Below are 14,349 nucleotides of genomic sequence, written 5' to 3'. Positions count from 1 at the left end.
AAAAGAGGGTTTATTAAAAGGTAATGAGATCAGTTTGGGGAATGTTGAGTGTAAGATGCTACAAGAAATCCAGCCCATTAAGCTATTGGAGATGAAAGATTGAAGGGCAGGAGAGAGATTAAGGCTGCATAGGTGGATCTAAGAATTATCATCGTAATGTGAGCAGCAATTTACAAACAACTAAGTACAAACAGAGCATTGAGGTGGCTCAGGAATCAGGAAGTTCAAATCTGGCCTCCAACACTTAACTAGCTGTGTGAACCTGGGCAAGTCACTTTACTTTGCCTTAGTTCCCTCACGTGTAAAATGAAACGAAGAAGGAAATAATAAATTACTCCACTAGTTCTTTACCAAAAAAAACTAAATGGGGTCACTAAGAGTTAGACATGACTGGAAAAGAACAATATATACAAACAAGTTATATACAGGCACTAAAATTTTAAAAGGCTTCCTTCATTAGGTAGAGTTTAAGATGGGTCTTGAAAGAAGCTAATGAAGCTGGGAGGTGGAAATGAGAAAAGGGACATTCCACAAATTAAGGGTAACCAGGGAAAATGCCTGCCGTCTGGAAATGGAGTCTTTTTTGAGCCTAGTATCACTGGACATCAGAATATGGAGTGGAGAGGGGAGGCTTTGGAGGAGGGGAGTAATAAGATGGGCCTAGGTTATGAAAAGATAACCTTAGGTTGTGAAGGGCTCTGAACACCAAACAGAAGACTTTCTATTTGATCCTGGTGGTGCTAGGGAGCCACTGGAGTTTATTTAGTAGAGAGGGTGACATAGTTGAGCTTTTGGAAAATCACTTTGACAGCTAAGTGTAGGATGGTCTAGGATGAAAAGAGAATTGTGGTAGGCAGATAAATCATTGCCTGTGATTGATTATAATTTTAATGTCAGGGTCAATAAAATATGAATATTTAATATTTATGCTTTGCATTCTTTTATGAACAGTCAGTTGTTTCAAATGTCTCTTTCAAAGCTTAGGAGTATACATATCTCTTGAATTACCATTCATTAATTATCAGATATTTGTCATATCTAACTTTTCTATGTTGATATTCAGGTATCTAACTTCTTTCTTGTTTACTTTAAATGCACATACACACATACACACACACACATATATATATATATATGATTTGAAAGAACACTGACATCTACAGCTAAGTGTTGTTTTCTGTTTCTTCCTGTAACTGAGTTAATTTCATCATTAGTCATGAGGTGCTTTGCTATTCTGTCCACATATGTTAAGTTATATAATAAGTATTAATATAATTTAATGATTTATGGTACCTATAAGGATAATTAAAACTACATTTAAGGTCAGGAAAATCTGAGTTTCATTCCTCTCTTAGACACTAGCTGAATGACCTAAGCAAGTCTTTTAATATCTCTTAAGAATCAAATGAAATAATGTATGTAAAATACTTTGTAAATCTTAAAATGATAGGATTTAGCTTGTAAATATTTTAATTAAACACATTTACTTTTACTTTTCTTTTGATATGATTTGCCATTGGTACTTAAAAAGTTCTCCTATGATATATTACTTTCTATTTCAACCCTTCTTTTTAATTTCTTCCTAATTTTTTATTTAAAGTGTTTTTTTAATAACATATTGTCTGGCTCTATCAATTCTATTATATTCCTTTGTTTAATGGGTGGATTAATCTCATTCTAATTATTGTGTGCTTTCCTCTGGTCTAATCTCTTATATTTTTCCTTTCTTAGTCCCTATCCTAATCCACAAGGAAAAATGTGGGAAAAGAAAAGGAACTTAGTAAACACTGACAATCTGTAATTGAAATTGTCCTAATATTCCTTTGCCCCTCTTCTTTTCAGCCCAGACCTCAATCATCATTTCTTAAACTTTTTCTCTAATTTTGATCCCTACTTTATGATTCACCCATCAAAGCTGAAGTTTGTGAATATTCTTTTCTCAATACTACATTTTCTCTTAAATTTCCTTCTTCATTCACCCTGTCCCTACATTGCTGAGTTTGATGTTTTTCTACATCAAACTTTTAGGTGTTTTTTTCTGTGTGTATTTATTAATTCTTTGCTCCATTCAAATAAGAATAAGGTTTATAAGACACCTGTTATCCCCATCCTCTCCTCTATGTTTATATACTCTTCTTACAACCACAGTTATGAGAAATGATAACTTCTTCCATTATTCCTAATTTGTTTCCTAGTATGTTTCTTTCCCCTCTTGTCTATTTTCTATCTCAAAGTTAGCAAAATAGCAAAATTACTACTGGGATTCTGAGTTTAACTTCCTTGCTCCTTCTGTGATCCTTGAAGACAATAGGATTCTTTTTAATTTTATACTATTTTTAATCTGTGGAATAAAACAAATATATCCATAACATAGCACAATAAAAAGATGATTGTACATAAACCATAACTCTACTATACACAACTTGCTATTCCTTTTAGATATACACAAAATTATCATATAAATTTCTATTTTTTCATCCTGTTTCTTCTCTTTGTATTTAAATATAAGCCCTTCATCATCATTTAGGATCCTTGTAGTTGTTCAAATGCAAAAATCTATTATAGGTTTCTCTTGTGTTCTGTACTCACACTCTAGAATTCTTCCTAGCATTTTTATAAAGACTTCTTAAAAGTCCTTTATTAAAGGTCCATTTTCCCCTATAAACATTTTTCTTTCATATTTTATAGTATTTATTATTTATAGTTATACAAATGTAATATAATTTATAATATTGTCATCAAGATTTCATCTGAAGTTACCAAGCATTAATTTAGTGCCAATCATTGTTCTAAATGCTAGGGATACAAACAGAAGTCAGAACTTGTTCCTTCATGTTAGATTCAGCATAATCAAGTACAATCTTGACTGTGGTTCTTTAAGTGTGTGAATGCTTTCTTTTTGAACATTTCTGGCATTTTTCTTTAACCAGAAAAATCTTGATTCATTACGTGACACTCCTGGTTGTTTTCAATTTGTTTATTTGTTTTCTTTTCTCTTTTCACTTTGTTTTCTGGTTCTATAAGATCTAGGGAATTTTCTTTTGTAATTGATTGTAATATACAAAATTTTTATTTGTTTATAGTTTTCTGGGAGTCCAGAAATTCTCAAATTGTGTCTCCTCAATTTTTCCCCAAGTCCTTTGCTTTTAATAGCAGATGTTTTCCATGTTTTTCTAATTTTTCAGTCTTTTAATTTTATCCTAAAATTGCTTGTTGTCTCATGATCATTATCTTTTGTTTATTTCATTCTTTAGTCCAAGAGTTCACTACGTAGTTTTCTACCTTCTGTTATGTCACTTATTCTCTTTCCAGTTTTTTTTTTCTTTAAAAGAATCATAGATCTCAAACTGGATTAGTCTTTAATTTTGTTAAGGAGGAAACTGAAAGCCAGTGAGATTAAATGATTTGCCCAAAAGTCTCACAGGTATTGCAGGAGAGGAGGACCTTAGAGATTACCCTTGAATTATACCTGGAAGCGTCCAATACACTATTCTTGTGTAGTCTCCCATATAAGTACTAACCTTAACTAATTCAGCTTAGTTTTTGAGATCAGAAAAGACCAGTGCAAAATTTTCATAATTTTCCCCTTTTGGCTTCATTTCTTCCAGCCACTCTTACCATCAGTGATCAAGCCTTTTTTTTTTTTTTTTTTTCTTTCTTTCTTCCGAGGTTCTATTGTACTTATTATATAATTATCCTTTTCTGAGTATAGTGCTTGGATTTCATCTAACCCACAATATTTCCTCATTGAGTTTAGAATTTTCTTTTTGGCTCATAGCCTCTCTTCTTAGATTGAAACTTTGTGCCATGGCTGAAACTTTGTGCTGTGGCTAAAGTCCACAGCCTTCTACATTCTTGGAACCTCTGGTCCTTTTTCCTTTCTGTACTATGGATCCTATCACTAGAGTTCTATGCAGGGTGAATGGATCCACTCCCTGCCCTGCTACCATTCCTGGTTTATGCCGGTATTTCCTGGTTTCACAAAGCAGATACTGGCCTGTGGAACCATTTCTGACTCCTTAAAAAAAAAAATAAATCCCCAGTTAGGAGTTGACTCCCTTCCCTAATACTGCCTTGACCTGTTCCACCTGGATTAAAAGGTTGTGTTGGTTTCAGGCTTCTTGGAGAGCTCCTCCAGACTATTCCCTTCTGGGGTTCTGCTTGTCCAGGACCAAGAGACTACTGGTTGCAGGATACATTTATCAAAGTTCATATTGAATTTATTTCTCCCCTCACTCCCAACTAATATTATCTATTCTTAGTGTCTAGTTTTCTAATAATTTTTTATGTAATTCTGGAATGACTGAAGGAATTTACTGCTATTTCCCTCTGATATTTTAATTCATTGATTCTTTTGGAGTTCTTTGAGATAACTACTTAGTTTTTGTTGGAAACAGCGAGGGTGGTGCAGTGGATAGAGTGCTGGGTCTGAAGTTAGAAAAACTCAACTAAATTTCTCCTCAGATGCTTACTAGCTATGTGACTGGACAAATTACTTAACTCCATTTGCCTCATTTGTAAAATGAACTGGAGAAAGAAGTGGCAAATGAGTCTAATATCTCTTCCAAGAAAACCCGAAAGGGGTCACAAAGAGCTACATACAGTTGAAACCACTGAGCAAAACAATAGTCAGGAGATCTGGATTCCTAGGATTTGTAAACTTTGGTAAACTAACTAGAAAGCCTTGACCAGTTTTTTTTTCCTAGATTTTCCCAAAGTAATGACATTTTTTATGAAATATTTTTATTTGTGAAACATTAATCCTCTTTCTCCTACTTTCCGTTGATTTCCCTATTTCCCATTGATTTCTCCCCTGATATCTTTTGTTCCTTGGATTCTTTAACTCATTGAAGTCTTCCTTTCTTTATCAATGATTTTCAGATAATTTTTTAAGAGAAAAAAATTGAAAGCCACACTCCCCCAAGTTGCATGAAAACATCCATTCTATTTCTTAGTCCTGCATTGCTACTTGAATCTATTGATCTCTTTGATGGATTTGTGTATTGAACACACTTTCTCACTTCTGGGAACTTCTGAAAAAATTATTTCTCATGCTTCTTTATTATAATCAAAGAGTAGTACTATAGTATTTTCATTTACTTACTGAGAATATGAGATTTTTTTCCCTGACTGACTACTTTTTAAAAAATGGATAATAGATGTCTGACTAGTATGTATTTTTAAGTTAAATTTGGGATTTCTTTCTGCTGTTATTCTATATATTCTTTCATATACTTTGTATTATAAATCCAACATTTCTGGGCAACTTTTCTATGATTTCCCAAAACATGGCATGGGTGTGTATTTTAAAATACTTTTTTCTGGAAGATTTAAAATTCTTAGATTATGCCTTTATTCTCTCTTAAATTTTGGCATTCTTTTTTTTTTTCCTGAGGTAATTGGGGTAAAGTGATTTGCCTAGGGTCATATAGCTGGGAAGTGTTAATTGTGTGAACTCAGGTCTTCCTGACTTCAGGACTGGTGCTTTATCCACTGTAAATTTCAGCATTCTTGTTTTGTAGAACCCTTATGTATGTATACATGTATACATTTGAAAAACATCTCCCCAAGCTGCATAAAAACATTCATTCTATTTCCTAGTTCTGCATTGCTATTTGAATCTACAGAAGATTGCATTTTGATTTTGACAAGTTAATTTTACTTCTGGTACTACTATGTTTGCATTCTAATTCTATTAATCTCTTTTTCAGACATCTGCTATTTCAGATAATTTTCTAAATCAGATTTCTACCCTTAGCTCTTTCAAATAATCTTTGTCAACAACTTAGATTAAAAACACTGATTTCATACTTATACTCAAAACAGATATTACTTGTCAGAATCAGATCTTGGCATAGTACAGTCTCTGTGTTTGCATCATGCATATAGTGTGTTAGAAGGATTATAGGAGAAGTTCTTGGTGGCAAGATTTTGTCAAGGAGTTTGCTTATGTGTCACTGTTTTATTTTGTTGGTTTTTTTTTAATAGGAAAAGATCAACATCAGATGACAGAAAACTATGAGACGTACCTTTTTATGGCTAATACACAGAATGACATGGAAGAATGGCTAAAGACTATTCGCAGAGTCATTTGGGCACCATTTGGTGGAGGTGAGTAGTTAAGTATGATTAAAAAGCAAACATGACTAAAAAAATTCTGTTACACTTCTTTGTTGCAGCGTTTTCCCCTCATCAGATAACTTTCAATTTTGTTAACATCACTTTTGATTTTCTGAGTTTCTAATTTGGTGCTTAATTGGAAAATTTAAACTTAATGAAGTCTTTAAGAAAAAATCCCCAGGGCAAGATGGATTCACAAGTGAATTCCACCAAACATTTAAAAAACAATTAATTCTAATACTATATAAATTTTTTGGAAAAATAGGTAAATAAATCAAACTACTTTTATGAAACAAATATGGTGCTGATATCTAAACCAGGAAGAGCTAAAACAGAGCTAGAAAATTATAGATCAATTTCTCTAAATGAATTTTGATGCAAAAATTTTGAACAAAATACTAGCAAGGCAATTCCAGCAACATATTACAAACAGTATGCCCTCTGACCAAGTGGAATCTATCCCAGGAATATAGGGTTGGTTCAATATTAGGAAAATGATCAATATAATTTATCATATTAATAATATTATATGATTATCTCAATCAAGAAATCATATAATTATCCCAATAGATGCGGAAATCTTTTTTTTCCTGTTCTTTGTGTATGGAATCCTCATTTCCTGGTGTTTAACATGTTGAGAATAACAATATTTATATTTTGAATGGTACTGAACTTGTGAAAGAGGAAATTTAATTGTTTTAAACTAAATTCATGTAATTAAAATTCTTGTATATAAATGTCCTCCTCTTTTGCCCACTTCCTTCCTGGATGCCCTGATTCCAGTGATTTTGAGTGATTCTGACCTTATTGTATAACACAGAATCAAAAGTCATGAATATTATGTTCATTTAATGTTAAATTTCCTCTGCCTTTGGAATTACTTTCAATAAACATTCCTTGGGAATTTCCAAACAGTATCCAGTACCACAATATATCAGCCAATTAAGCCATTTCTAAAAGATATGTATTTGTAATACAATGACTTGTGATAAAGAGAGCCATCTGCACCTAAGGAAAGGACTGTAGGGAATTAATATAGATCACAACATAGTATTTTCACTTTTTTTGTTTTGGCTTGCTTACGTTTAGTTTTCTTTCTCAATTTTTTTTCCTTTTTGATCTGATTTTTCCTGTGCAGCATTTTAATTGTGGAAAATGTGTATCACATGTTTAATATATATTGGATTACTTGACATCTAAAGGAGAGGATGAAGGAGAAAAAATCTGGAACATAAGATTTTGCAAGGATGAATGTTGAAAAACTAGGCATATATTTTAAAAATAAATAGTTTTTTAATAAATAAATACTTGGGATAAATAGTTTTTTAAATAAATAAATAATGGGATAGGTTCCACTTGGTCAGAGGGCATACTGCTTGTGATATGTTGCTGGAATTGCCTTGCTAGTATTTTGTTCAAAATTCTTGCATCGAAATTCATGTATGGAAATTGATCTATAATTTTCTAGCTCTGTTTTAGCTCTTCCTGGTTTAGGTATCAGCACCATATTTGTTTCATAAAAGTAGTTTGATAAGATTCCTTCTTCACCTATTTTCCAAAAAAATTTATATAGTATTGGAATTAATTGTTTTCTAAATGTTTGGTGGAATTCACTTGTGAATCTTTACTTGTACTTTGTACTTTTAAAATTAAGATCTTTTAACAAGTCTCAGTTTGACTAAGTTGGCTCCTTTGATCAAATCCTATAATGTGATATTGAATATCTGGGAATATACTATTGACTAGTACTTCAGTGTCCTTCCCATTAAATTTTCTCATCCTTATACTTAAATACAAAGGAGGAAAAACAGTGCATATTAAGGATGCCTTATGGGTGAAAGCAGATAGTAAATATGGGTAGACAATATTTTTCAGTTATCATAATGGTGATTTTTCAAAAATTCTTCCTATTCTCTGTAATCACAGGAACATACCCTTCCCTTTTATATGAGCATTCATCTCTGCAATTGATCTGATTTCTGATTTTGTAATTGCTATTTTTCTGTACTTTATTATGGTCATTATCCTGATTCTACATAAAATCACATAAGTCTTTTCAAATTACCCTAAATTCTTCATATTTATGATTTCTTAGAATTCAACACTTTCCATTATGTTCATAAACTGCAGTTTATTCAATGATTCCCCAGTTGTTGAGGACCCACTTTAGAAAAACAGAGAAAAATTATCTCTTTGAAAATGCTTATGAACAGTTCTTTGGGTTGATAGAGACAAATGAAATGCTGCTTATAATAAAGCTAATTACTTTCTCACATGTTAAAGGTCATACAAATAAACAGAGCTAATTACCCTACTGCCAGAGATATTTGGTTTTGTATCCTTCCAGGTATTTTTGGACAGAAACTGGAAGAAACCATCTGCTTTGAGAAGAGATATGGGAACTTCCTGGCCCCCATGTTAGTAGAACAATGTGTGGATTTTATCCGACAATGGGGGCTAAAGGAAGAAGGTCTATTTCGTCTTTCAGGACAGGCTAACCTTGTGAAAGAGTTGCGGGATGCCTTTGACTATGGAGAGAAGCCATCTTTTGACAGGTAAGTTAAAAAAAAAAAAGCCACCAAATTAAGCACCTACTATATGCTAGGCATTGTACTGAATATTGAGGGTACAGAGAGAGGCAAAAACCATTCCCTATTCTCAAGTAGCTTACAGTCTAATATGGGAAACAGCATGACAACAACTATCTACAAACAAGTTATAAAGGGAAGGGAGGAGTGCAACTCCTTCCTATCAAGGCAAGTAAAATCAGAACCAAATGGGAATTGATATACACATTCATCAAGTGAAAGAAATTTCATAAATGCCAACAAGTGCATGTAACATGAAAACACCTAGAAAATGAATCAGTATTTAATTTGCTTCAACAGTATTTGTTGTATTTTTAAAAATATCATTCTCTCTTAGAATCTTAAGGATACTCTTGCTTAAGGAACTGAGAAGAGATTCTCTGATGTTATCAAATGGGTCTTTGTTTCAAGAAAAAGATTGGAATCAAAAAATGCAATTTCCCAAAGACAATACAAACTCTCTTTCTTTCTGTCCACTATTGTGTCCAACTCATTTTACATATATATGCAGTAGCAGTCACATAAACATACCAACACATACATATATACTCCCCTCTCAATCTTCCTTCCCATACCATCTCTTCATTTCAGTGGTCTTTTTTTTTCTGTGATTCTACTTAATAAAAATTACATGCATTCTGTTTCTTATTTCTTTCCTTTTCTAGGCTATTTTAGCAACTAGCCAGCTCGCTTGCTCTGTGTATGTGTATACGTATACATATATCTGTATGTACACAAACACATATATTTATATATTTTTGTGTGTATATGTATGGTATATGTAAATATGGATGAGATCTGACTGCTATCCCCTGATCTGGTAGAATTTGGGACACTTCTGTGCTCTGGGTTCAGCACTGAAAGACATTCAATTTGAGATGATGAAGCAATCACCTTATTGGTTCCTTGGGAGGATCAAAGAGAATTGATTTCTTAGCAATTCAGTCAAATCTAAAGAGACAGACAGCTTCTTTCAGTGGGAGAAGGAGCAGAAGGGAAGAATTTAAGTTGAAAAAGGAGGTAGAAACTAGGTGTAAAACTTGAAGGGGCATGCCCTAATAAAGTAAATTGTAGGTTGAATGGAGGAGGCAGGGAGGAAATTGGAGAAATTGTAGAGAACAATTTCAGCCCAGATAATAGTCCAGATTCTACTTTATTGTTCTGTCTCAAAATTCACAAAATTTGTAAAGAGATAAAAAAATGACCAAAGGTTAAGTATACAGTTGAGATATATGATTATCCCACCCTACATAAAGGTAGTAATTTTTGTTAGATAAGAATACTTACTGTTTGAAGTAATTAGTTAGAACAGAATGTGAAAGAATCTTTACCCCTCTCTGAATCAATGAAAACCATTATGTGGGAGACATGAAAATCACATAGAGATTCTGAGGGTCTAGAATCAGAAAAGGAAGAATGGGAGTCATACAAAACTAAGTAAGGCATGGACAAACAGTGAAAGGACAAAGAGAAAGTGATATTGGGCGGACATAGAGCAGGATCATCAGCTGTAGAGGCATCTCAGCTCAGAAAACTATCTTTCTTTTTTTCTTTTTTTAGTAATAGCTTTTTGTTTTTCAAAATGCATGCAAAGATAATTTTTAACATTCACTCTTACAAAACCTTGTACTCCAAATTTTTCTCCCGCCCCCTCCCTTAGACAGAAAACAATACAATATAGGTTAAACATGTACAATTCTTCTAAACATATTTTCACCTTTATCTTACTGAACAAGAAAAATCAGATCAAAAAGGGAAAAAATGACAAAAGAATAAAGCAAGCAAGCAAGCATCAACCAAAAGTGAAAATACTACGCTGTGATCCACACTCAGTCCCTAAAGCCTCTCTCTCTGTATGAAGATGGCTCTCTCCATCACAAATCTATGGGAACAGGCCTGAATCACCTCACTATTGAAAACAGCCATGTCCATCAGAATTGATAAACATCCAATCTTGTTGTTGCTGAATACAATGATCTTCTGGTTCTGCTCACTTCACTTAGCATCAGTTCATGTAAGTCTCTCCAGGCTTCTCTAAAATCATTCTCCTCATCATTTCTTATACAACAATAATATTCCATATCATTCATATACTATAATTTGTTTAGCCATTCTCTAACTGATGGGCATCCACTCAGTTTCCAGTTCCTTGCCACTACAAAAAAGGCTACTAGAAACATTTTGGCATTTGTAGGTTCCCCCCCCCTTTTTTTTTTATCTTTTTGAGATATAGATCCTAATAGGCTAATTTTAAATTTTGTTTTGTTTGTTTCATTTAGCTTTCTTTAAACAGGATTTCCAGCATTGTTGCATTTTAAACATTTTTATTATGAAAATCTTTGTTCTGATCTATGCCTCAGAGAACACCATTTTATAATTACTTTAAAACTACTTGTAGTTGTACTATTATCACTACTTTTAATTTGAATTTCTGGAATTTATCACACTGTTTGGTCAATTGTGGTATTACTCTTTAGTGGTTAGGCATTTTTGTCATTATTATGAAGATATAAATATAAGATAGAAAAATACTGCTAATTTTGGAGATTAGTATTCACAAGAAACTACTGCTAAATGGAAGAGAACTTGTTTTTAATAAGAAGAATCTTATAAACTTTATGAGGAACAAAGTAAGAAAATTAGGGGAGTGACTTTTTAAAAGTATATATTTTTCAAAGGAGTGAAGGCTAGAGATACCTTATGAATGTTGTCTGAAATATCAGAGTCAGCCATTCAAAAATAACTGGAAAAAATAGAAGATAATACTCATTTTACAGTTTAGGAAACTGAAGCAAATAGGGGCTCAGTAACTTGCCCAGCATCACCCACCTAGTAAATGTCCTAAGGTTAAATTTGAATTCAGCACTCTTAACTGCAGTGATTCCTAGTGGACAAATATAGTGGAGAGAGATATATCACTAGTATGTCAAATGGTGACTAGGTCCTCTCAGAGGCGCAGAGAGGCTTCCCTTGAAATAGGCTACAATTTGTATAAACTGTTACAGACAGCAATAATCATCTCGAATTAAGAACATTTTCAAGAAATATCCCTAGTTCTCCTGAGAAAGGAGTATATGGAACAGAAAAAGAGTAGAACTGTTACAGGACTAATGGGTCTCTAAACAGTGACAACATGTGCTCCTTTCTAGAAACTCTTAAAGGGCCTTCCTTGGAGTATGGTATAAGCAAATGGAATCATGGACCCCACCTTTTTTAAAAATATTTTTTTCCAAATACATGTAAAGGTAGTTTTCAGCATTCATTTTTATAAAACTTGTATTCTAAATTATTCTCCTTTCCTCCTTTATTTCACCCTTCCCAAGATAGCAGCCATCTGATACAGGCTAAATATGTGCAATCCTTTTAAACATATCTCCATATTTGTTATGTTGTAAAAGAAAAATCAATCCAAAATGAGAAAAAAAATGAGAAAAAAAATTTAAACAAATAAAAATGTGAAAATACTATGCTTCAATATACATTCAGTCTCCATAGTTCTCTCTCTGAATGTGATTAGCATTTTCCACCCCAAGTCTATTGGAACAGTCTTGAATCACCACATTGTTGAAACAAGGCAATGGACTCTTACTTTAAAATGGTTTTGTTGCCTATTTAAGCTCTAGGAGCCCTATCCCAATTCACTTTTTTTTTTTTTTTTTGAGGCTGGGGTTAAGTGACTTGCCCAAGATCACACAGTTAGGAAATTTAAGTGTCTGAGATCAGATTTGAACTCGGGTCCTCCTGAGTTCAAGGCCGATGCTCTATCCACTGAACCACCTAGCTGCCCCCTCCCAACTCACTTTCAAAGAAGAATCTCAGGTTTCACAGCAAGGATACATTTCCTTCTTGGTATAAAGGTATTCCAGAGGATTCAAGGAATTATTATCTAATGCTATAGCTTCAAGCCCTCAGCTGAGTACTTTCCTATTCAAAAATTACCCATTGAAATCATTTCTGTCAGCAGCTTTAAGCATCTTCTAGAAATAATTTTTTTACTTTGGTGTGTAGAGTTGGTACAAAAATACCCCATGTTTGTGATACACTCACCCATAAGCACATACAACATCCAAGGGAAAGGGGGCTCAAATTTAGAGATCACTTGTGACAGTGAGATAACTGATACCTCTTGGTTACTGGAAATCCTTTTCTCTAATTCCTTAGCTTTTCAATAGCTCCTGGTGAAGCCATATATCTCTGTCACTCTTTCCTTTTCAAGGAAGGAAATGTGAGGATGCTAGTAGGATACTGATGGGGATTGGGAAATCCAGTGTCCTCTAGGAGCTTAGAAGTTCACAAGGGCCTATTCTATCTGAAGGCAGTGGCAGAGAGAAGATACTTAGACCAAGGCCCATGATGAAGCTTCTCCTTGCCCCTTAGGTGGTTCCTTCTTGGGGATTTTATTAGAAAGCCACCCTTGGTTCAACCTCTGAAATGACTTTGGTTGTAAACTTACTTAATAGCCCCTGGAGCATGGCCAAGTTCCCTATAATCATATCTGAAAGCAATTTCTGTGCAATATTACATTAGCTCCAAGGACTTCTTGCACTTTGAGCATCTTATTTATTTTGTATGGGTTGAGGTGACCTAAGTTAATCAACCCTAAGCTTATACATAAGTAAACTCAAAATGGCCAGAGTCAAACAGCAAGAATAGCAATGAGTTTAGAAAAATGTTCAGTGAAAAAAGGAACAGTCATCCTAATTTCTATTATTAGTGGACAGACCTTTTTCCTGACTAGAGGAGCAAGAGAGGTATTGAGATGAAGTATTGAGATTTGTCCAGAATAGCCATAGGACTATGTGGCTGATCTGACCTAAAGCTATTTCTAAATATTCTATAGTCTTGGAACATGTTCTGACTCATCATTATGTGAAATCATTTGAGTATATGGAGTATATGGAGGATAAGTCAAGAAATAGTTCATATGACAAATATTCCAAATACAATAGTACAGGAAAACTAAATTAGCAAGCAACAAACACTGTAGCTGGTAAATCAACAGAAGAATTCAAAATAATTATAGGGAAAGATGGGTCCAAGGACGAATCTGTCCCATATTAAAAAGTAATAACAAAAGGAAATGGAAGGTAAACTAGCATGACACACAAACGCCAGCATCATAAAGAAGCCAGAAAGACAGGTATTCCTCTTGTTATACTTGTTTAAAAAATAGCTATATACAGACCACATGCATTTAAGAAGAGAATGTAACTTTAATTACATTGAATTCTACAGAATTATCTTTGGAAAAATAAGAGAACAAATACAAACTTTTTCCTAAACTTCAGAGTACAAGTGACCCTTTTGTCCTACTCATTCAACAAGAAATACTTAAAGAAAATACTTACTACCTGTTAGGATTACTAAGTGAGAACTGAGGTTGTCTGGATAGTGACAAGGTGAGAATTCAGGTTTTCTGGACAATTACAAGGTGAGAACTCAGGTTGACTTGATAGAAGGAGCAAGCTCATTGGTTGAAGTGGTTCTTCCCAGAAGCCCTTGCATTATCTCACGCCCATTCTCTGGGAGGATAAAAGAGGACAGCACTCCAGGAGGAGGAGTAGATGTTAGGATTACTAAGTGAGAACTGAGGTTGTCTGGATAGTGACAAGGTGAGAATTCAGGTTTTCTGGACAATTAC

General features: G+C 33.6%; 1 protein-coding gene across 2 annotated transcripts in view; it reads left to right on the top strand.

Moving 5' to 3' along the window:
- ARHGAP24 (Rho GTPase activating protein 24) overlaps positions 1 to 14,349 on the top strand; it is a 102,652-nt gene that overhangs the window by 71,533 nt on the left and 16,770 nt on the right. For both annotated transcript variants that reach the window (XM_074272859.1, XM_074272860.1), the window contains 2 exons: positions 5,989 to 6,111; positions 8,468 to 8,675. In XM_074272859.1, the coding sequence (XP_074128960.1) occupies positions 5,989 to 6,111; positions 8,468 to 8,675 (331 nt within the window). The remainder of the gene's footprint in view (positions 1 to 5,988; positions 6,112 to 8,467; positions 8,676 to 14,349) is intronic.

Source organism: Sminthopsis crassicaudata, chromosome 6 (assembly GCF_048593235.1).
Source record: "Sminthopsis crassicaudata isolate SCR6 chromosome 6, ASM4859323v1, whole genome shotgun sequence".
NCBI classification, from domain to species: domain Eukaryota; kingdom Metazoa; phylum Chordata; class Mammalia; order Dasyuromorphia; family Dasyuridae; genus Sminthopsis; species Sminthopsis crassicaudata.
The sequence above is the reverse complement of the archived record's forward strand: the minus strand, read 5'-3'. Positions and strand labels throughout refer to the sequence as shown.